Source organism: Ranitomeya imitator, chromosome 2, assembly GCF_032444005.1.
Source record: "Ranitomeya imitator isolate aRanImi1 chromosome 2, aRanImi1.pri, whole genome shotgun sequence".
NCBI lineage: Eukaryota > Metazoa > Chordata > Amphibia > Anura > Dendrobatidae > Ranitomeya > Ranitomeya imitator.
Window position 1 is genome coordinate 229,752,324 of NC_091283.1, and position 23,922 is coordinate 229,776,245.

At 44.6% G+C, this 23,922-nt stretch overlaps 1 protein-coding gene across 4 annotated transcripts in view; it reads right to left on the reverse strand.

The window, feature by feature from the left end:
* Positions 1-23,922, reverse strand: part of PHKA1 (phosphorylase kinase regulatory subunit alpha 1) — a 452,411-nt gene that overhangs the window by 422,746 nt on the left and 5,743 nt on the right. For all 4 annotated transcript variants that reach the window (XM_069748675.1, XM_069748674.1, XM_069748673.1 and 1 more), the window contains exon 2: positions 20,256-20,414. In XM_069748675.1, the coding sequence (XP_069604776.1) occupies positions 20,256-20,414 (159 nt within the window). The remainder of the gene's footprint in view (positions 1-20,255; positions 20,415-23,922) is intronic.

Consider the following 23,922-nt stretch of genomic DNA (forward strand, 5'->3'; position numbering starts at 1 on the left):
GACCATTTGGTCGAGGCGTTGTATGATGGCGGAGTAAAGTTTTTTCAAGTCTTTCACCTAGACTGGATGCTGCTCCACATTTTATTTTGGAGTTACTACGTCCAATTGGGTCTGTGGACTTGGAGCGTGCATCTTTTTTTCTGATGTGCTGTCAGCTGTCTTTTTTTCAATGAGAATGGTCATCGCCAGTCTTCTGAGCCAGCAGCTGACATATAGAAGAGCTCATCATAATTCACAACTCCAGCAGTTGTGGAGGCAGAAATGGGCCAAGATTTCACCAGGCAATGTGGATGGCGTGAGGAGTCTTCCACATCACTTTACCCCCAACGGTGGTTTGCACGTTAATGACCGGGCCAATTTTTACAATTCTGACCACTGTCCCTTTATGAGGCTATAACTCTGGAACGCTTCCATGGATCCCAGTGTTTTCTCGTGACATATTGTACTTCATGATAGTGGTAAAATTTCTTTGATATGACTTGGTATTTTTAGTGAAAAAAACGGTAATTTGGAGAAAAATTGGGAAATTTCGCAATTTTCCAACTTTGAATTTTTATGCCCTTGAATCAGAGAGATATGTCACACAAAATACTTAATAAATAACATTTCCCACATGTCTACCTTACATCAGCACAATTTTGGAAAAAAAAAAAAAAAATTTGTTAAGAAGTTAAGGGTTAAAAGTTGACCAGCGATTTCTCATTTTTATAACAAAATTTACAAAACCATTTTTTTAGGGACCACCTCACATTTAAAGTCACTTTGAGGGGCATAAATGATAGAAAATACCCAAAAGCGACACCATTCTAAAAACTACACCCCTCCAGGTACTCAAAACCACATTCAAGAAGTTTATTAACCCTTCAGGTGCCTTACAGGATTTTTTTGGAAAAAAGACTTCAGATCCCTCATCCAATTTTATTTTATTTTAAAAAGGGTAACAGGAGAAAATGGACCCTGAACTTTGTTGTGTAATTTCTCCTGAGCATGCCGATATCCCATATGTGGGGGTAAACTACTGTTTGGGCGCACGGCAGAGCTCGGAAGGGAAGGAGCACCATTTGACTTTTTGAATGTAAAATTTTGTGGAATCATGAGCCCTTGATGTGGGGGATTTCCACTGTTTTGGCACAATTGACCTCATTTTGGAAACTAGACCCCTCAAGGAATGTATGTACCCCCAGGTGCTTTACAGAAGTTTATAAGTTTGAGACATGAAAATAATAAAATCACATTTTCCTCGCAAAAATGTTGCTTTCAGCTCATGTTTTTAATTTTTTCTAAGGGCTAATAGGAAACTCTTTTTACAACAAACTGAGGTCCATTTTTTCCTGAGTGCGCCAATACTCTACATGTAATCGGGAAATATTTTTCAGGCACCGTGCAAAGCTCAGAAATGAAGGAGCGCCACATTTTACTGTTATGGTTTGCCTTGACCCACTGGGAGAGCCCATAAGTTGCCAGAACCGCAGAACCCCCATAAGTGACCCCATTTTACTAACTACACCTCTCAATGAATTAATCTAGGGGTGCAGTGATAATATTGACACCACAGATGTGTCACAGAATTTTATACCAGTAAGCAGTGAAGATAAAATAAGCACATTTTTACCATCAAAATGTAGTTTTAGCCCCAGAGTTTACATTTTCACACAAGAAGTGGGTAAAATGGCACCAAAATGTATCCAACAATTTCTACTGAAGGAGACAATACCCCATATGTGGCTGTACAGTACTAGTTAGCCTTACGGAGAGACCCTAAAAGAACTGAACGCTATTTGCCTCCTGGAGTGCAGGTTTTCCTAGAACAGTTTGTTCACTGCATATATAGAGCCCCTAATTTTAGAAGAGCAGAACGCCCCCTTAAGTTACCCCATTTTGGAAATTATACCCTTTGTAAATTTATCTACAAGTATTGTGCTGATATTTTGACTAAATGGGTACTTTCCAGAAACAAGCAGCAATGAATGTTGCCAAATTAAATTTGCAAACTGCCATTGTTGTGACCAGTACATTGTAGTGACCAGTACGCTATGTTTCTGGAGACATGCACCAGTAAACTAGGCAGGCTATCATGGCTCCAGAAATGCATGGAATGAGGACGCAATATGTGGTTTAGGCACACTGGGGCTCAGAAGGGAGAGGGGCATTTGAATTTGAGAGCGCAGAATTTACTGAATTTCGTTTGGCGGGTGAGGAGCCATTTTGTTTTTCCAGAGCCTTCATTCTACTAGTAACGTAGAAGTCCTCTATATTTCCATTAACAGCTGACACACCTACAGTCATGGCCAAAATTTTTGAGAATGACACCAAAATTATATTTTCACATGATCTGCTGCCCTCTGGTTTTTATTAGTGTTTGTCTGATGTTTATATCACATACAGAAATATAATTGCAATCATATTATGAGTACCAATAGGTTATGTTGACAGTTAGAATGAGTTAATGCAGCAAGTCAATATTTGCAGTGTTGACCCTTCTTCTTAAAGACCTCTGCAATTCTCCCTGGCATGCTCTCAATCAACTTCTGGACCAAATCTTGACTGATAGCAGTCCATTCTTGCATAATCAATGCTTGCATTTTGCCAGAATTTGTTGGTTTTTGTTTGTCCACCCGTCTCTTGATGATTGACCACAAGTTCTCAATGGGATTAAGATCTGGGGAGTTTCCAGGCCATGGACCCAAAATCTCTGTTTTGTTCCATGAGCCATTTAGTTATCACCTTTGCTTTATGGCAAGGTGCTCCATCATGCTGGAAAAGGCATTGTTGGGCGCCAAACTGCTCTTGGACAGTTGGGAGAAGTTGCTCTTGGAGGACATTCTGGTACCATTCTTTATTCATGGCTGTGTTTTTAGGCAAGACTGTGAGTGAGCCGATTCCCTTGGCTGAGAAGCAACCCCACACATGAATGGTTTCAGGGTGCTTTACAGTTGGGCATGAGACAAGACTGGTGGTATCGCTCACCTCTTCTTGTCCGAATAAGCTGTTTTCCAGATGTCCCAAACAATCGAAAAGGGGATTCATCAGAGAAAATGACTTTGCCCCAGTCCTCAGCAGTCCACTCCCTGTACCTTTTGCAGAATATCAGTAGGTCCCTGATGTTTTTTCTGGAGAGAAGTGGCTTCTTTGCTGCCCTCCTTGAAACCAGGCCTTACTCAAAGAGTCTCCGCCTCACAGTGCGTGCAGAAGCACTCACACCAGCCTGCTGCCATTCCTGAGCAAGCTCGGCACTGCTGGTAGTCCGATCCCGCAGCTGAAACACTTTTAAGATACGGTCCTGGCGCTTGCTGGTCTTTCTTGGGCGCCCTGGAGCCTTTTTGACAACAATGGAAGCTCTCTCCTTGAAGTTTTTGATGATGCGATAGATTGTTGACTAAGGCACAATCTTTGTAGCTGCGATACTCTTCCCTGTTAGGCGATTTTTGTGCAGTGCAATGATGGCTGCACGTGTTTCTTTAGAGATAACCATGGTTAACTTTAGAGAAACAATGATACCAAGCACCAGCCTCCTTTTAAAGTGTCCAGTGATGTCATTCTTACTTAATCATGACTGATTGATCGCCAGCCCTGTCCTCATCAACACCCACACCTGTGTTAATGGATCAATCACTAAAACGATGTTAGCTGCTCCTTTTAAGGCAGGACTGCAATGATGTTGAAATGTGTTTTGGGGGTTAAAGTTCATTTTCTGGGCAAATATTGACTTTGCAAGTACAGTAATTGCTGTTAAGCTGATCACTCTGACATTCAGGAGTATATGCAAATTGCCATTAGAAAAAAGGAAGCAGTAGACTTTGGAAAAATTAATATTTGTCTCATTCTCAAAATTTTTGTCCATGACTGTAAGTGGGGAGTTGCTTTTTTGTGGATTGAGTTGAATCTTTTATTAGGAACATTTTACATATCGTTTGGGATCACATTTATCCAGCGCTCTACGCTGAGCATTTACTTTGGGATTTCCATTTACCGTATATACTCGAGTATAAGCTGACCCGAGTATAAGCCGACCCCCCTAATTTTGCCACAAAAAACTGGGAAAACTTAATGACTCGAGTATAAGCCTAGGGTGGGAAATGCAGCAGCTACCGGTAAATGTCAAAAGTAAAAATAGATGGGGGCATGGCTAGCAGCTGAAGGAGCAGGACGTGCCTCCATTAAGCTCCTCTGCTGGCCGTTCTTATCCAGCCCAATCTGCACCTTTTCACAACCCATCTACCAGATTTAAGGACTTCTCCCATATCATCGCTGGCCTAGAGGACTTTTTCACCTCATTTGACCCGTAAATTGGCAGTGAAGGCGTACTCTGGTCCCGAGGCCTGCACGTGGGCCTGAAGTCTGCTAGAGGATCCCCCCTCCTGCCAGCAGTGGGCTGAGTGCTGCGCCCAGTGTGGAGAACTGGCTAGTTTTCCCTGCAGTGGGAGTCCCCCACCACCCTCTATATCTGGAGTTCCCGAGGACTGGACCGCCTGGATCGTTTCTGCAGTGTCCGGAGGTCTGTGCTGCAGCGCCGGGAGGAGGTGAGAAGACCGGGGGAGGGGACGTGCGCGCTGCGGCCCCGCTGATCCACCCCGGCCGCCGTGACCGCCGCGGTCCTGCCGCGCTCAAGCGGTGAAGAACAAATAGTGGGGACGCGGTACCATCTTAGAAACTGACCTGTGCCAGAGGAGGCTGCCTCACGGTGGTGTCGCTACTGGGCGCCGCTTTCACCCCCTCGCCCCGTCCCAGCGCTCACACATACCTGCCTCCTGTTGTTGCGGACTGTGACCGGAGACCTGCGAAGTCCGTGCCTGCGCCCTCTCACAGCTCTCACCCCCGGCCTCTGAACGAAGAGACGCAGGTGGAGAAAACACAGTACGGGCAGACGTGGTGTGGGGTCTGACTGCCTCTCTGGCTCCTGCGGTCTGCGGACCCTCTGTCCCAGTGGTGGTTCCCGGCATAGGTGCCCCTGGGGAAGCACGGGAAGTTTTCGCGCTAGCGCCATCTTGGACCCTTCTCGGACGTGGTAAGGGGACTCTGCACTCACTGTCGGAGGGATGTAGCGGCCTGACCCCCGCTGTCTCCCTCACTCTGAAAGTTCATCTCCCGACGCTCCCTTCTGCTGCCCCATACCCAGGGATAACGGGTGCATATAATAAGACACAGCACAAAAAATTAACTCTGAAATTGCTGGCACCCTTAGAGCTTTCTGGCACACCAGTTTATACAATAGAGGCAGTGTTAACCCCTTTGGTGAACAGTGCTGTGACATCTAGTGAGGCCGTTGTTTTTTGCACCGGGGCCCCCTCCTCCCCTGTGTTGTGCCAAATGATTTGAACTCTTGTTTCCTCAGACCGACCAGGAGGCAACTTGTTTTTCACTTAGAAAGAATAAATTTTACTATAACTCTCCTGCAATCCTACCTCTAATCACAATCAGAGAACTAGTGGATCTAATACACAGTACTCCACTGACATCTTCTGGCGACATAAAGGAACTGCTGCCTCAACCAAATTATTATTTGATTTTTTTTTTCTGTTTTTACTTTTTCTTTTAGTTATATTTAGTTTTTTTTACTCTCTAAATCTGGGAAGAAGCCGGATAGTTACAAAGCGCAATCTTTTGCTCGAACAGCAGAAAACCGCTTTTACACATAACAATGGACTAATACCTCCCGTTTAAATGTTCAAGTGGTGGCCATTGCATATCACGCCATCAGTAGCTTTATTATGGGTAAAACAAATAAAGAGCGTGATAAACACTCAGCTAAACCTCTTGTTGAAAATCAGGTTCGTAAAACACATGGAAACTTGGAAAAATATCTTAAAAAAAGGAATAGAAATGCCTCAGACTCCCTCATATATATAAAAACCATCTAAAAGACCCATCTCTCCGGATATCTTGGAAGATTCCGACTCTAGTGGAGAGGGCTCGGACTGCGAATCCACCTTGGAAGAATCAGCCACAATTTCTAGAGCCTTCATGAAAAATTTACTTGCACAAAGTATGCAACCACTCTTAGAAGAAATATCTGGTTTACGTGCAGACTTACAACATATGGGCCAGAGAGTGGAAACCCTAGAGTCCGCCAACATGGAAGCGACCGAGGCAATATTATCCTTACGCGACCAACTCCTACAACAACAACACCACCAACTTAATACTGCTCTTCTTGCTGCGGAAGACCAGGAAAACCGCAGCAGAAGAAAGAATATCAGGTTGAGAGGCGTTCCTGAATCCTTCGCTCGCGAGTCATTGGACAAGGTCGCCAGAGAAATCTTCTCTGATCTTCTGGGCAAAGAGAGAGCGGAATCCATTGTCATCGAAAAAATACACCGGGCCCTTAAACCCAAACCTAGACCAGGGGAACTACCAAGAGATATCATTTGCGGCCTCCTGAGCTTCGTCGATACCGCAGCAATTCTAACTGGCGCAAGGGAGAAGGACAATCCCTCGTATGAGGGTGCTCAACTACAATTATTCCAGGATCTAGCCCCATCTACTCTGGCTAAACGGAGAGTTCTTAAGCCACTTCTAACGGAATTGAGATCGCGCAATCTGATGTATAGGTGGCTCTACCCCTTTGGCCTAGCCATCACAATGGGCAACCGCCAGATCACAATACGATCCCCGGCAGACCTTGAGGAAGCCTGGTCGACCCTTGACATCTCGCCGATAGACATTCCCTCCTGGATGCCAGTTGATACAGGATGGAACTTCCCTAAACTGACAAAACCACAGGATTGGACAGTCAAGAAAAAACATGCTTCTCCTAAGTCGAAGAAGACCGCTTCTAAAGTTCTCCCAACCTGAATTGGGTCAAAAGTGCTGGACTGGTTATTTTTTGATCAGGGCGTCAACGGTGGATTGACCCCTGAGTTACATCCCCCTTTTCTACTTTTTGCCTTTCCAGGACTTTTTCTTTATTCTTTCCATTTTGTTGCTAATGTTTTCTCTTCCCATCGCATTTGATGGAGACAATGGAGTATTGTTTTTCTCTGGACTTGGAGAAACCTCTACAGTGTTAAATTTAATATGTTCCTTTTCTCAGCACTGATACTTTTCCAATACTTTGAAAATAATTCCTTTGATATGTTCACACATTTTTGTTTTTAAGATAATCTATAGATAACAGGTCACCACTTGGATTTTCCTCACTTATGTTTGGGCTCATGTTTTCCCCCCCCCCCCCCTGCGATAGGCGAGCTCTATTTTGTATATAGTTGGTTGATCACCCTATTCTGTTGTTTTTTCAGGCCCTATGGTGCGACAGAGGACTTTGAGGAAGGACTGGATGGCGGTTAATCGTGTTGATATGGGCACGGTCACGGTAGCGTCGTTTAATGTGAAAGGTTTAAATTCCCCCGCAAAACAGTCAGATCCTCACATTGCTAAAAAAGCAAGCAACACAAATAGCCTTCTTTCAAGAAACTCATTTTAAATTAGGTAGAGCCCCAAACATGTCTATCTCCTCTTTTCCCACATGGTATAATAGCTGTTCTTCCTCCGCTTCTAAGGGAGTAAGTATAGCGCTTAAAAAAGGACTCCCATTCACACTTGAGGATAGTCTGACAGACTCGGAAGGTAGATTTATCTTGATAAAGGGGCTACTTGCAAATACGAAAATAACCTTAGCCAATTTATATGCCCCAAACATAAATCAGACAATGGATCCTCAAATCACTAGACACTTCACAGCTTTTTAAGGAAGGTTTACTAATTGTGGGTGGGGACCTAAATCTGACACTACAACCCACTTTAGACACCTCTAGTGGCTCCTCCTCTTTACCTCAAAAATCGAGACAAAAACTTTTAAATAAACTAAACTCTTTACAATTAATAGATCCCTGGCGCAGCTTCAACCCCACTGTGAAGGACTAGACCTTCTTCTCGCCCCCACACAACTCTTATCACGGCATTGATTATTTTCTAGTACAATCTCGAGCCTTACACTTAATAAAGTTTTCTAGAATTGGCGCAATCACTTTATCAGATCATGCTCCTGTCTTCATTGAAATTCTCATCACCACATTACCCAGACCTGCTAGGACTTGGAGACTTAATGAATCGTTAGACAGCCCAAAACATGTGAACAAGCTCAAAACCATCATCTCTCAATTCTTCAATGAGAACATAAATACGGGACATCTTACTCCCATTATATGGGAAACGCATAAAGCCGTCCTCAGAGGTGAACTCATCTCACTTAGCTCGTACATCAAAAAACAGAGAGAAAAAGAAATCCAATCTCTCCTCCACCAAATAACTATTGCAGAACGTGCACATAAAGGCACTAAATCATCTGAGTCTTACCAAGAACTCAGTTCCCTTCGTAATAAACTTAAAGACCTGCTAAACGTAAAGTCGGCTAAATTGTTTATGTATTGCAGACACCGCTTTTATTTGCATGACAATAAAAGTGGGAAACTCACCACACAACTGTTAAAGAAACAAAAAGAGAAAAAATTCATAAAAAGCATTCTCACGACGACAAACAAGAGAGTAGTAGATTCAAAAGAGATTGCTGAGACCTTCTGGCAATACTACGAATCCCTCTATAATTTGCCCCTTTCTGATGACATGAAAAATTGCTCGACGACTACAGTTAAAATTCAAACCTTTCTGGCCCCTCTTTCCCTTCCGACAATTTCCCCTGGAGACTGTAACGCACTCACGGCCAAAATTACACTTAAAGAACTAAATGAAATGATATCTTAAAAACCATCCCGAGTGGGAAAGCACCTGGCCCCGACGATTTCCCGGTGGGTTATTATAAAAAGTTCTCGGATATTCTTCTCCCCCATATAGTAAATCTTTTAAACTCCTTTTTAGAAGGGAAGCTCCCACCTCACCAGGCACTAAAGGCTTACATTGCCATCATACCAAAGAAGGGGAAAGATGACAGCTAGTGTAGCAATTACCGCCCTATCTCATTGCTCAACACTGACTTGAAACTGTGGGCTAAGATATTGGCTTCAAGGATGAATGGTGTCTTGGGCAGTATCATTCGCCCTGACCAGGTGGGCTTCGTGAAGGGCCGCGAGAGCAAAGACAATTCCACTAAAATTCTTCATGCTATTTCTTATGCAAAGAAGAATAAGACTCCATTGACCATTCTGTCGACTGATGCTGAAAAAGCATTTGACAGAATTAGTTGGAGATACATGGTCTGCACGTTACAAAAATTTGCCTTCCCACCAGCTTTTATAGACGCTGTAATGTCCCTTTACGTGGACCCATCTGCTAAAGTCGGGGTGAATGGTATTTTTTCCGAACTCTTTAACATAACCAACGGCACCAGACAGGGCTGTCCTCTCTCACCCACCCTATTTATCATGGTCATGGAAACCCTGATGGAAAAAATTAGACAAGATAACGAGATTATAGGCCTTAGGATGGGCAAACTAGAGGTCAAAGTAGCTGCTTTTGCCGATGACCTTTTAGTCTTGACCTCTAATCCCAAAACATCTTTTCCGAAGTTAATGTCCCTGTTCGCTGATTTTGGCGAGATCTCTAACTTCAAAATAAACGCCAATAAATCTGAAGCACTAAACGTCTCAGCGAAGATTTCGGACATCCTGGATTTAAAAGGAAGCACCCATTTTAATTGGCCCACACAAAAACTAAAATATCTTGGAATTTATTTAACGGCTGATCCCTCTTCCCTCTACAAATGCAATTATACTCCCCTCCTGGCACAGCTCCAAAAAGATCTAAAAAATTATGATCTACCTTACTTATCTTGGATGGGAAGAATAAATGTTATTAAATCTTATATTTTCCCAAAAATATTTTATACCATGAACATGGTTCCCATACCCCTTCCCAACTCATTCTTCCACTCAGCCAACCAACTGATTCCTCAATTTATATGGAAATACAAAAAAGACAGACTCCCTTTTAAAATTCTCTCTCTTCCCAGAGGTAGGGGTGGTCTTGGCCTTCCTGATATCAAAACTTATTATAAAGCTATACATCTCGCTATATGGATGAACCTGTTAAAACCTAATCCAGAAAACCTCAACACGAAATTAGAACTCTACTGGGTAACGAGGTTGATCTTTATCTCTGGTCGTCCTTTAATTGCCCACGTAGAAAACTTGATGAGATCCTACATAACACCTTATCTATAAGACGCTCCCTTATACCAAACCAACTCCCGCACTGTTATTTTCTCGACAATATTCCGGTTAAGATCATCCCATGGATGGTAGACCCTACATATGAGGACATCTATGGACTCTGGACATCCCTTCCAGACGCCCCAATCTCTCAATTCCTAGCAAACCATTTACCTTGCAATGATAATTGGCCGATTAAAGCCACAAAACAGCCTACTAATTTTCTACAAAAACACCACATACACCGCATTATGATGATGTTTAGAACCAAGGTAAGTCACTCTTCGGAATGGCTCTGGCTCGATTTGCTAGTGAGGTTAAAATCTACAATCACCAAACTGGTTTCTAAACTATACACGAACCTCCTCAAAAGCCCAACTCAATTTAAACCCTTATATCTCTCTTCCTGGGAAACACAGTTAGGGATAGCACTATCCTCCCAAGAAACACAGCAGGTACTCGCCAACTCTCACGGATTCTCCAGATGTATCCTATTACAAGAAAACGCATTTAAAATCCTTTCTAGGTGGTAACGGACCCCAGAAAGGCTGTTTCATTTGGGATTGGTGGACTCCCCGATGTGTTGGAGATGCTCTCGATCCGTGGGTTCCTTAGCTCATATTTTCTGGTTTTGCCCAGAGTTAAAACAATTCTGGACAGATATAAACAAATCTCTCCATAATATGGGCCTAATGGATCGAGACCTAGCTCCCCAGGATGTTTTGCTCTCCCTTCCTTCTCCCTCCTTTAATCCAAAGAAACACGATTTATTACCCATTTTACTAGCAGCTGCAAAACATTTGATTTCAATGCACTGGAGAAAAATAACCTCCCCATCATTTAAAGAATGGACTCTTAAAGTCCAAGACCTCTATCGCTTGGAGGAACTGTCTAGTTGGGAAACACGTACCCATGAGAAATTTTGTGCTTCTTGGCTTCCTTGGGTTGAATATTTATCCCCTACTCCTAGATCTGGGGCAGGAGGTTTCCCCCGAGGATTGTCTCTACCTGTTCCCTACCAAGAGTTCCTTCTATCCCCCCCTCTAACTTGAATTTTCCAAGTAAGACACGTTTACCGACCCCACCTCCACTTTTATACCCATTTTTTGCATATTCCAGTCACTTTTTCTGCCGTCCATTCCTCCTCCTAAATCAGCAACAAGTTTATTCGTGGTATCATAGTCCTCCCTGTCGCACCTTCTAGCCTTGCAAATTTCTTTTATAGCTCATATTGTTATCTAGGGCTAGTTTTTGTGGTCCTGAAATCTTGTTCTATGTTTTGTATGCTCAACTGTCTTTATTCCCTAACGAGTATATATTGATAATACAGTTTTTCTTGATTATCTTAAGACTTGATGTAAAATAGCAAATTTTCCGTGTTTCGATACGCGAGCTAAAGTTTTCTATAACCCGTTTTCTTTTCTGTTTATTGAAAACTTAAAGAATTAAAAAAAAAAAAAGTAAAAATAGATACCAATAAAAGTAAAATTAATTGAGACATTAGTAGGTTAAGTGTTTTTGAATATCCATATTGAAATCAGGAGCCCCATATAATACTCCATAAAGTTTGATGAGCCCCATTAAATGCTCCATATTAAAATATGCCCCATGTTATCCTGCATAAAGGGTAATAAGGGCCCCATAAGATGCTCCATACAGACACTGCCCCTTATAGTGCTGCACAATCGTTATGGCCCCATACAGTTGCTCCATACAGACATTTGCCCCTTATAGTGCTGCACAATCGTTATGGCCCCATACAGATGCTCCATACAGTAACTGCCCCTTATAGTGCTGCACAATCATTATGGCCCCATACAGATGCTCCATACAGTCACTGCCCCATTACAGTGCTGCACAATAGTTATGGCCCCACACAGATGCTAAATACAGTCACTGCCCCTTATAGTACTGCACAATAGTTATGGCACCATACAGATGCTCCATACAGTAACTGCCCATTATAGAGCTGCACAATAGCTATGGCCCCATACAGATGCTCCATACAGTCACTGCCCCTTATAGTGCTGCACAATCGTTATGACCCCATAAGATGCTCCATACAGTCACTGCCCCTTATAGTGCTGCACAATCGTTATGGCCCCATACAGATGCTCCATACAGTCACTGCCCTTTATAGTGCTGCACAATCGTTATGGCCCCATACAGATGCTCCATACAGTCACTGCCCCTCATAGTACTGCACAATCGTTATGGCCCCATACAGATGCTCCATACAGTCACTGCCCCTCATAGTACTGCACAATCGTTATGGCCCCATACAGATGCTCCATACAGTCACTGCCCCTCATAGTACTGCACAATCGTTATGGCCCCATACAGATGCTCCATACAGTCACTGCCCCTCATAGTACTGCACAATCATTAAGGCCACATACAGATGCTCCATACAGTCACTTGCCCCATATGCTGTGGCTGCGAAAAAAAAAAAAAAAAAAAAATCACATACTCGCCTCTCCGTCGCTCAGGACCCCGTCACTTTTACCTGCTCCTCCTTCGGGAGCGGCTCCGTCTAGCACTGACGTTCAGCAGAGGGCGCGCACTGACAACGTCACCGCGTCCTCTGACCTGAGCGTCACAGCCAGAGGACGCTGATGACGGAGTCGCACCCGAACGAGGAGAGGTAAATATCGCGCAGCGCTGCGCTCCCCCTCCCCGTATACTTACCTGCTCCTGGTGCGGTCCCTGCGCATCCCTACTTCTCCCGGCGCTGCATATTCTTGCTGTACTGAGCGGTCACCGTTACCGCTCATTACAGTAATGAATATGCGGCTCCACCTCTATGGGAGGTGGAGCCGCATATTCATTACTGTAATGAGCGGTACCATGTGACCGCTCAGTACAGGAAGAATATGCAGCGCTGGAAGAAGCAGTGACGTGCAGGGACCGCATCAGGAACAGGTAAGTATAATTACACAGCCACCCCTCCCCCTCCCCTGCCGACCCCTCGCGTATAAGCCGAGAGGGGGACTTTCAGCCCAAAAATGGGCTGAAAATCTCGGCTTATACTCGAGTATATACGGTAAATCTCTGAGTGACGTGACTCAGATGAAACCCTTGAGGGATCCATTCACTATAATGAGACAGCAGAGTTACTCTTGACTTCGTCTGGCCTCTGTTCAGCGGTGCCCTTTTCAGAAGTGCACAAAATTGTGGTAGACAGCACTTTTATGCAATCCTAAAAAGACTGACACTGCCGGATAACAGGTCAAACAGCATCCACAGAGCGTCAATGTGCTTCATTATAGGGAATCTTCTGCCAGTGGTTTTGTCTGAATCACGTATTTCAGAGATTTACACGGAAAGCCCGGTTTAAAAGCTCAACATAGAGCGCAATGTGTGCCAAGCCTTACTGCGATCTTTGGGAGGCAGAATGAAAAAAAAATCAACAGTAGGTAAAGAATTGTTTATTTTAGGCCGTTCCTCATGCAGTATTAGGCTGGTTTCACATTTGCATTTTTTGCCGCTGCGTTTTAACGCTTTTTTTATCCTATATTTAACATTAAAAACGCATGCTTTTTTTTGTATGCGTTTTGCCGCGTTTGACGATGCATGCGTCGTTTCTATGCTTGCGTTTTGCGTTAACCCTAAAGGTACCTTCACACTGAGCGACTTTAGAACGATAACGATAGCGATCCGTGACGTTGCAGTGTCCTGGGTAGCGATATCGTTGTGTTTGACACGCAGCAGCGATCTGGATCCTGCTGTGACATCGCTGGTCGGAGCTAGAAGGCCAGAACTTTATTTCGTCGCTGGATCTCCTGACTTGTAACCAGGGTAAACATCGGGTTACTAAGCGCAGGGCAGCACTTAGTAACCCGATGTTTACCCTGGTTACCATTGTAAATGTAAAAAAAAAAAAAAAAAAAACACTACATACTTACATTCCGGTGTCGGTCGCGTCCTCCGGCGTCCGCTTCCCTGCACTCCTCCTGCATCCTGTGTCAGCGCCGGCCGGCCGTAAAGCAGAGCACAACGGTGACGTCACCGCTCTGCTTTACGGCCGGCGCTTACACAGTGCAGGGAAGCGGACGCCGGGGGACGCGACAGACACCGGAATGTAAGTATGTAGTGTTTTTTTTTTTTACATTTACAATGGTAACCAGGGTAAACATCGGGTTACTAAGCGCGGCCCTGCGCTTAGTAACCCGATATTTACCCTGGTTACCCGGGGACTTCGGCATCGTTGGTCGCTGGTGAGCTGTCTGTGTGACAGCTCTCTAGCGACCACACAGCGACGCTGCAGCAATCGGCATCGTAGTCTATATCGCTGCAGCATCGCTTAATGTGACGGTACCTTAACCCTAACCCTAGCCCTAACCCTAACCCCCCACCATCAAGGTGATAAAGGGATCCAAACCCTAACCCTAACCCCCAACCATCAAGGTGATAAAGGGATCCAAACCCTAACCCTAGGGATCCAAACCCTAACCCTAACCCTAGGGATCCAAACCCTAACCCTAGCCCTAAACCCCCACCATCAAGGTGATAAAGGGATCCAAACCCTAACCCTAGCTATTTCTATTTATAGTGGATTTTCTAGTGGATTTTTATGATTGGCAGCTGTCACACACTAAAGACGCTTTTTATTCCAATTAATATTTTTTGCGTTACCACATTTTGAGAGCTACAATTTTTCCATATTTTGGTCCACAGAGTCATGTCACACGCCCTCTGTAGTCCCATTGGCGGTGTCTGGATCTTGATTTTTCTCTTGTGAAATTTCTCATCATGTGTATCAAAAACGCATGTAAACGCGTAAAAATGCTGCGTTTTTTTTACCGCATGCGAAAACGCATGCGTCTAAAAAACACAGCGTTTGTACGCGTTTACACGCGTTTACATGCGTTTTTTTCACCACCTGCGTTTGCGTTTTAAACGCTGCGTTTTTAAATGCAAATGTGAAACTAGCCTTAGTTACTAGGAGTATTTATTCTTCGGGTCGGTCAGATTACAGCGATACCAGATGTATATCGGGTATTTATGTTTGGCAGCTGTCACACAATAAAAGATGGTTTTTAATGCAAAAAAAAAATAGTTTTTGCATCACCACATTTTGAGAGGTATAATTTTTCCATATTTTGGCCCACAGAGTCATGTGACCTCTTGTTTTTTGGACGAGTTCATGTTTTTATTGGTATAAAGAATAAAAACACACCGGCGCTCCTAAAAAGTGTTGATAATAATAGGTCAGAGTCAGGGCCGGCTCCAGGTTTTTGAGGGCCCCGGGCGAAAGAGTCTCAGTGGGCCCCCCGTTTAACACATACCACGATTCATGATCGCATATAAACACAGCCATGTAGTATATAACACAGCCCACGTAGTATATAGCACAGCCACGTAGCATATAGCACAGCCACGTAGCATATAACACAGCCCACGTAGCATATAACAGCCCATATAGTATATAGCACAGCCACATAGTATATAGCACAGCCACATAGTATATAGCACAGCCCACGTAGCATATAACAGCCCACGTAGTATATAGAACAGCCATGTAGTATATAGAGACACTTGCCCCATATAGTAACATAGTAACATAGTTAGTAAGGCCGAAAAAAGACATTTGTCCATCCAGTTCAGCCTATATTCCATCATAATAAATCCCCAGATCTACGTCCTTCTACAGAACCTAATAATTGTATGATACAATATTGTTCTGCTCCAGGAAGACATCCAGGCCTCTCTTGAACCCCTCGACTGAGTTCGCCATCACCACCTCCTCAGGCAAGCAATTCCAGATTCTCACTGCCCTAACAGTAAAGAATCCTCTTCTATGTTGGTGGAAAAACCTTCTCTCCTCCAGACGCAAAGAATGCCCCCTTGTGCCCGTCACCTTCCTTGGTATAAACAGATCCTCAGCGAGATATTTGTATTGTCCCCTTATATACTTATACATGGTGCTTTCGAAGCAGCTGGTCCCGGCTGTACCCAACGATCTTCTAGCTTAGGGAGACTTCGCTTCTCCCAGAAGGCACCTGGAATATGCAAATTAGCCTCCTGAAGCTTGAATCCCTGGTTTGTGCTGCACAAACATTATGGCCCCATAGATGCTTCATACAGACACTTTCCCCATATAGTGCTGCACAAACATTATGGCCCCATATAGACACTTGCCCCGTATAATGCTGCACAAACGTTATGGCCTCATATAGACACTTGCCCCATATAGTGCTGCACAAACGTTATGGCCCCATATAGACACTTGCCCCATATAGTGCTGCACAAATGTTATGGCCCCATATAGACACTTGCCCCATATAATGTTGCGCAAAAGTTATGGCCCCATATAGACACTTGCCCCATATAATGCTGCACAAACGTTATGGCCCCATATAGACACTTGCCCCATATAATGCTGCACAAACGTTATGGCCCCATATAGACACTTGCCCCATATAGTGCTGCACAAACGTTATGGCCCCATAAGATTCTCCATACAGTCACTTGCCCCATTTGCTGTTGCTGCGATAAAAAAAAAAAAATCACATACTCACCTCTCCGTCGCTCAGGCCCCGACACTTTCAATATTCACCTGCTCCTCGTTCCAGCCGCTGATTCATCTTCTTCAGCGTCTTCTGCACTGACGCCAGGCAGAGGGCGCACACTAACCACGTCACCGCGCCCTCTGACCTCAGCGTCACTGCAGAAGGCGCTGAAGACTGAGGCAGAACGGCGGCTGGAATGAGGAGCAGGTGAGTAATGCGAGGGGGAGGGGTGTGTCTATATAAAATCGTCCTTAACCCCTTCATGACCTAGCCTATTTTGACCTTAATGAACTGGCCGTTTTTTGCAATTCTGACCAGTGTCCCTTTATGAGGTAATAACTCAGGAACGCTTCAACGGATCCTAGCGGTTCTGTTTTTTCGTGACATATTGGGCTTCATGTTAGTGGTAAATTTAGGTCGATAATTTTTGCGTTTATTTGTGGAAAAAATGGAAATTTGGTGAAAATTTAGAAAATTTAGAATTTTTATTCTGCTAAACGAGAGTTACGTGACACAAAATAGTTAATAAATAACATTACCCACATGTCTACTTTACATCAGCGCAATTTTGTTAAAAGTTGACCAGCGATTTCTCATTTTTACAGCAAAATTTACAAAACCATTTTTTTTAGGGACCACCTCACATTTGAAGTCAGTTTGAGGGGTCTATATGGCTGAAAATACCCAAACGTGACACCATTCTAAAAACTGCACCCCTCAAGGTGCTCAAAACCACATTCAAGAAGTTTATTAACCCTTCAGGTGCTTCACACCAGCAGAAGCAACATGGAAGGAAAAAATGAACATTTAACTTTTTAGTCACAAAAATCATCTTTTAGCAACAATGTTTTTATTTTCCCAAGGGTAAAAAGAGAAACTGGACCCCAAAAGTTATTGTACAATTTGTCCTGAGTACGCCGATACCCCATATGTGGGGGGAACTACTGTTTGGGCGCACAACAGGGCTCGGAAGGGAAGGAGCGCCATTTGACTTTTTCAATGAAAAATTGGCTCCAATCTTTAGCGGACACCATGTCGCGTTTGGAGAGCCCCTGTATGCCTAAAGATTGGAGCTCCCCCACATGTGACCCCATTTAGGAAACTAGACCCCCAAGGAACTTATCTAGATGCATAGTGAGCACTTTGAACCCCCAGGTGCTTCACAAATTGATCCCTAAAAATGAAAAAGTACTTTTTTTTTCTTTTTTCACAAAAAATTTCTTTAGCCTCAATTTGTTCATTTCCACATGGGCAACAGGATAAGATGGATCCTAAAATGTGTTGGGCAATTTCTCCTGAGTACACTGATACCTCACACGTGGGGGTAAACCACTGTTTGGGAACACGGCAGGGGTCGGAAGGGAAGGAGCGCCATTTGACTTTTTGAATGAAAAATTAGCTCCAATCGTTAGTGGACACCATGTCGCATTTGGAGAGCCCCTGTGTGCCTAAACATTTGAGGTTCCCTACATATGAGCCCATTTTGCAAACTAGACCCCCCAAGGAACTACTCTAGATGTGCGGTGACCACTATAAACCACCAAGTGCTTCACAGAAGTTTATAACGCAGAGCCGTGAAAATAAAAAATCATTTTTCTTTCCTCAAAAATTATTTTTAAGCCCGCAATTTTTTATTTTCACAAGAGTAACAGGAGAAATTGGACCCCAAAAGTTGTTGTCCAGTTTGTCCTGAGTACGCTGATACCCCATATGTGGGGGGGAACCACTGTTTGGGCACACGTCGGGGCTCGGAAGGGAAGTAGTGACTTTTGAAATGCCGACAATGATGGAATGGTCTGCGGGCGTCACGTTGCGTTTGCAGAGCCCCTGATGTGCCTAAAAAGTAGAAACCCCCCAAAAGTGACCCCCATTTTGGAAACTAGACCCCCAAGGAACTTATCTAGATATGTGGTGAGCACTTTGAACCCCCATGTGCATCACAGAAGTTTACAACGCAGAGCCGTGAAAATAAAAAATAATTTTTCTTTCCTCAAAAATGATGTTTTAGCAAGCAGTTTTTTATTTTCACAAGGGTAGCAAGAGAAATTGGACCCCGCAGGTTGTTGCCCAGTTTGTCGCGAGTATGCTGGTACCCCATATACATAGACCATGAACACGAGCATACACACACCACACACTCACACCATGTGTCTTTAGTGATTTCACGGATGGATCCATTACAAAGCTTCTAATGGTACACTGACTGTACACCGATGCCATCCTCATGATGTACGGGTCTTTCATGGAGTCCGCCTTGTATTGGTTCTGCATGGACACAGTCTGAACAAACATGGACATGTGAACAGAACCAAAGACTAGAATTGATAAATGTTCTAGACATGCAAAAAAATGGATACAACACGGATCTCTGAATGAAGCCTTACTCTGATGACAGCTTTATACTCCCTTGGCATTGTCTCAAGCAGCTTCATCAGGGTGTCACCTGGAATGGCTTACGATTAATAGATATCCCTCTTTAAGAGTTGATTTGTGGACTCTCCGGCCTCACAAAGCGTCTGTGACCACCAGATGTTTTACAGAGGCTGTGTTGGTCCGGCTCCTTACAGCGCAGAGCCCTGACCACAACTGTTCTAAGCCAGAAGATGCAGAAAACCTCTCAACTAAGGAAAGACATACTCTACAACTATGAAGATTTCTGCAAGGGCAAGAATTAAAACCAGTCACTATGATGAAGCTGGAAATCATGAGGACCACCACTGGAAAGCAGAGGACTACCAATGGAAAGCAAGGCCAACATTTACCTCTGAATATAAACTTCTATAAGGACATGGAGAAGGAGCTTTATGGTCAAATTGCTGCAAAGCAAACACCCCTAATCACCTCCAACCATTAGGTGAGAGCGGGACACAAAATGAGTCGACAGTTTCTACACACGGTGGCAGACCTCTAGTCAGACACACACGTGGCAGAGACCGGTTAGTCAGCCAGACCGATGCGAAGAACATCTGACCTGCGACGGCACAGTTACAATCTTATTTTTGCATATGGTCCTGGGCCAAATCTTCACCCTATATGAATGTACCTGCGCGTCATCCTGCAGCCAGGACCGGATTTATACATAAATATAATATCAGGTTCCCGTTAAATAAAATACCAGCAAATGTTTGCTCCAATATACAAGTCTGTAAACTCCACAGTCTGACACACGAGAAGGAGACTGACCTTTACCAGGGGAACGAATGTGAAATCCTACACCCCAGACAGCAAGCCCTACAGCACAGTCATGTGGAAAAGATGGCGATGGCAAGAGAAACTGCATCTGATGAAGGCACTACGGCAACACCTGCTGTGGGGGCAGACACTCACCCATCAGACCCTCCATTCCAAGGCCCGACAGAATATATAATGCTCCAGGTGCCATCTTCATACAAACAAGACTTACCTAATGAAGACTCTAGGACAAATGAAGACCCCAGGATGGATGAAGACCCCAGTGAGGGATCTGATTTCGTGTAAATGCTATGGAGTGCCCACACGACGGCTCCTTGTGGAGAGTCAGCACCGCAGTGTTGTGACCATTGCACACCGGTGTCCAGGTCATGACGCGGGGCCATTAGTCTCATTTATGGCTGTTTATCTGCCACCGTACAATACACACAGGAAAGAATACAACACATCGTACCTGCTCCAGCTCGTAGGCTTTGGCTTTGTCTTCATCCCGATCTGCATTCTTCCGGTAAGCGAGACTCAGCCCCCACACAGCGAGGATGGTGTAGACATTGTCCCGCACCCAGGCGTCTCTGTGGTCACAACTCGCGGGTAACAGACCAGTCACTGGATTCTGAAAGATCAGGAAAGAAGACGTATCAGCAAGTGAGAATGGTCGGCTCCACAAGTACAAGCAGAAGAATGGGGCTCATCAACGGTCGGCTCCACAAGTACAAGCAGGAGAATGGGGATCATCAATGGTCAGATCCACAAGTACAAGTAGGAGAATGGGGCTTGTCAGGAATCCCACTGTGCTGCCACCATTACGTCACGGCTGCCACCGGATTCCTATCAATCTGTCACAGTTCACAGGGAAGATACCTTTATCATGCCCAACACTCACACCAATTTGTCACAAACCAGGGTTGTTTGGTTGCCCCTGGTTCCTTCTGAAGGGGATTTATCTATATCCCACTACCGGTTTGGAACTTGCAGCTCTCTGGCGCCCTCTTTACCCTCAGGTCAGTCGGGGTACTGCACCTAGGGTAATCACCAGAAGGGCTGCCTGCTATGTACTGGCTATTGGGCACGCTGCAGTGTGGGCGATGTAACTATTCCCACTAAGGAAGGAACAATAATTATCAAAGCCGCCGGTCGCTGCAAAGACGCCCGAGTGCACAGGACAAAGTATGCTGCCACCAGCTCCGATTTTCCAAGGATTAACAGGTCCAGAGCCAACTCAAATCAGTAGCGTAATTCACTTCAGAGGACGCGACAGTACGTTTACAGCATAAAGTGACAAGCTAGTAATTTTATATTTTACTCCAAAAAAAGAGGTAGGCAGTGTTTACAAAGTATAAAAAGAAATAATAAAGGAAACAATATCATATGTACAATAAAGATTACAAATAAAATAGGATTAAAATTGAAAAAAACACTTACAGGTCGTTATGTCATTGTATCATCTTGACTGGCCGTGTGCTGGAGGGGGGCCAGGGTGAGCATATATCCAGATGCATAGCACCCCTCTGTAGAGCAGCATGACCACAGAGAAAAGACACTGCAAGAGTCCTGTCTCACTAAATTACTCCTAGCCCAAAACCCAGGCACTCCCCCTGTGATGACATCACTTAGAAGGCTGACACCTCCCCTTTTACTAAGAATAGGAAAAGTATTTTTATGCATATCTTGCTGTATGATCCAAGTATAAGAAAGACACGATCAGAAAGTGCCTCACATCATGGAGATTCTTTTAAGTGTACACAAGGAGTAATTACCTAAACCGCTTACGAAGAAACCCAAGCTTTGCACTCGTTGTGTTTAGCTTCTAGCTGTTTCAGGAGGTTATAGATCTATCGAGGGACATCTGGAATATATCATTCCTTATATCTCTAGCCCGGAACGGTGCCAGTATATATCACTTCAATAGAACAAAGAATCTCAAGGTTGCTACACCAGTTTCAACTAGTACCATGTAGGAGGGGCAATAAGTAGTTTTAAGGGAGACATAGAACCAAAAAAATTCTTCAAGAAGGGGTTGAGGATTCACACACACAAGCAGCAGGCAAAGTGAGAAGAGGGGGAGTCGGAATGGCCCACAACGTGTCTGTTCTCTAATCTTGGATGCAGCAAAGCTCAGTGTGCGCAATAATACACAATCAAATAACTCAAGTTCCTGACAGGGCTCATCAATGGTCAGCTCAAAAAGTACAAGCAGGAGAATGGGGATCATCAATGGTCGGCTCCACAAGTACAAGCAGGAAAATGGGGATCATCAATGGTCAGCTCCACAAGTACAAGCAGGGGTATAGGGCTCATCAACGGTCGACTCCACAAGTACAAGCAGGAGAATGGGGCTCATCAATGGTCGGCTCTACAAGTACAAGCAGGAGAATGGGGTTCATCAATGGTCAGTTCCATGTATACAAGAAAGGGCATGGGGCTCATCAATGGTCGGCTCCACAAGTACCACCAGGGGTATGTACGGCTGAACACTCAGATCATGGTTCTCAGCAGTGCACCGTTCTGTGCAGTCAAGTGGGAGGAGGGGACGTTGTCAGGAGCAGAGATGAGCAAATTTGATTGGGTCAGGGCTTATTCGCCAAGCTAAAGCGCTTACCAAATAAGCTGCAACAGAAACCCAGATACATAGAGCGCGCCGACTCATCAGCTGTATGTGTAGCAGCTGTGTGACAGTCACAACAAACAGGCTATCCATACATATATTGTGCATGTCACAGAGCCGCGACACAAACAGCTGTGGAGTAGAACAGCTGATCAGCCTCTATATACATGTATTGTGCCGGTCACACAGCCGCGACACATACAGCTGTGGAGGAGAACAGCTGATCAGCCTCTATATACATGTATTGTGTGTCACACAGCAGCGACACATACAGCTGTGGAGGAGAACAGCTGATCAGCCTCTATATACATGTATTGTGTGTCACACAGCAGTGACACATACAGCTGTGGAGAAGAACAGCTGATCAGCCTCTATATACATGTATTGTGTGTCACACTGCCGCGACACATACAGCTGTGGAGGAGAACAGCTGATCAGCCTCTATATACATGTATTGTGTGTCACACTGCCGCGACACATACAGCTGTGGAGGAGAACAGCTGATCAGCCTCTATATACATGTATTGTGCCTGTCACACAGCAGCGACACATACAGCTGTGGAGGAGAACAGCTGATCAGCCTCTATATACATGTATTGTGCCTGTCACACAGCAGTGACACATACAGCTGTGGAGGAGAACAGCTAATCAGCCTCTATATACATGTATTGTGTGTCACACTGCCGCGACACATACAGCTGTGGAGGAGAACAGCTGATCAGCCTCTATATACATGTATTGTGTGTCACACAGCAGCGACACATACAGCTGTGGAGGAGAACAGCTGATCAGCCTCTATATACATGTATTGCGTGTCACACAGCAGTGACACATACAGCTGTGGAGGAGAACAGCTGATCAGCCTCTATATACATGTATTGTGTGTCACACAGCAGCGACACATACAGCTGTGGAGAAGAACAGCTGATCAGCCTCTATATACATGTATTGTGCCGGTCACACAGCAGCGACACATACAGCTGTGGAGAAGAACAGCTGATCAGCCTCTATATACATGTATTGCGTGTCACACAGCAGCGACACATACAGCTGTGGAGGAGAACAGCCGATCAGCCTCTATATACATGTATTGCGTGTCACACAGCAGCGACACATACAGCTGTGGAGGAGAACAGCTGACCAGCCTCTATATACATGTATTGTGCCGGTCACACAGCAGCGACACATACAGCTGTGGAGAAGAACAGCCGATCAGCCTCTATATACATGTATTGTGTGTCACACAGCAGCGACACATACAGCTGTGGAGGAGAACAGCCGATCAGCCTCTATATACATGTATTGTGTGTCACACAGCAGCGACACATACAGCTGTGGAGGAGAACAGCTGATCAGCCTGTATATACATGTACTGTGTGTCACACAGCAGCGACACATACAGCTGTGGAGGAGAACAGCTGATCAGCCTCTATATACATGTATTGTGCCTGTCACACAGCAGCGACACATACAGCTGTGGAGGAGAACAGCTGATCAGCCTCTATATACATGTACT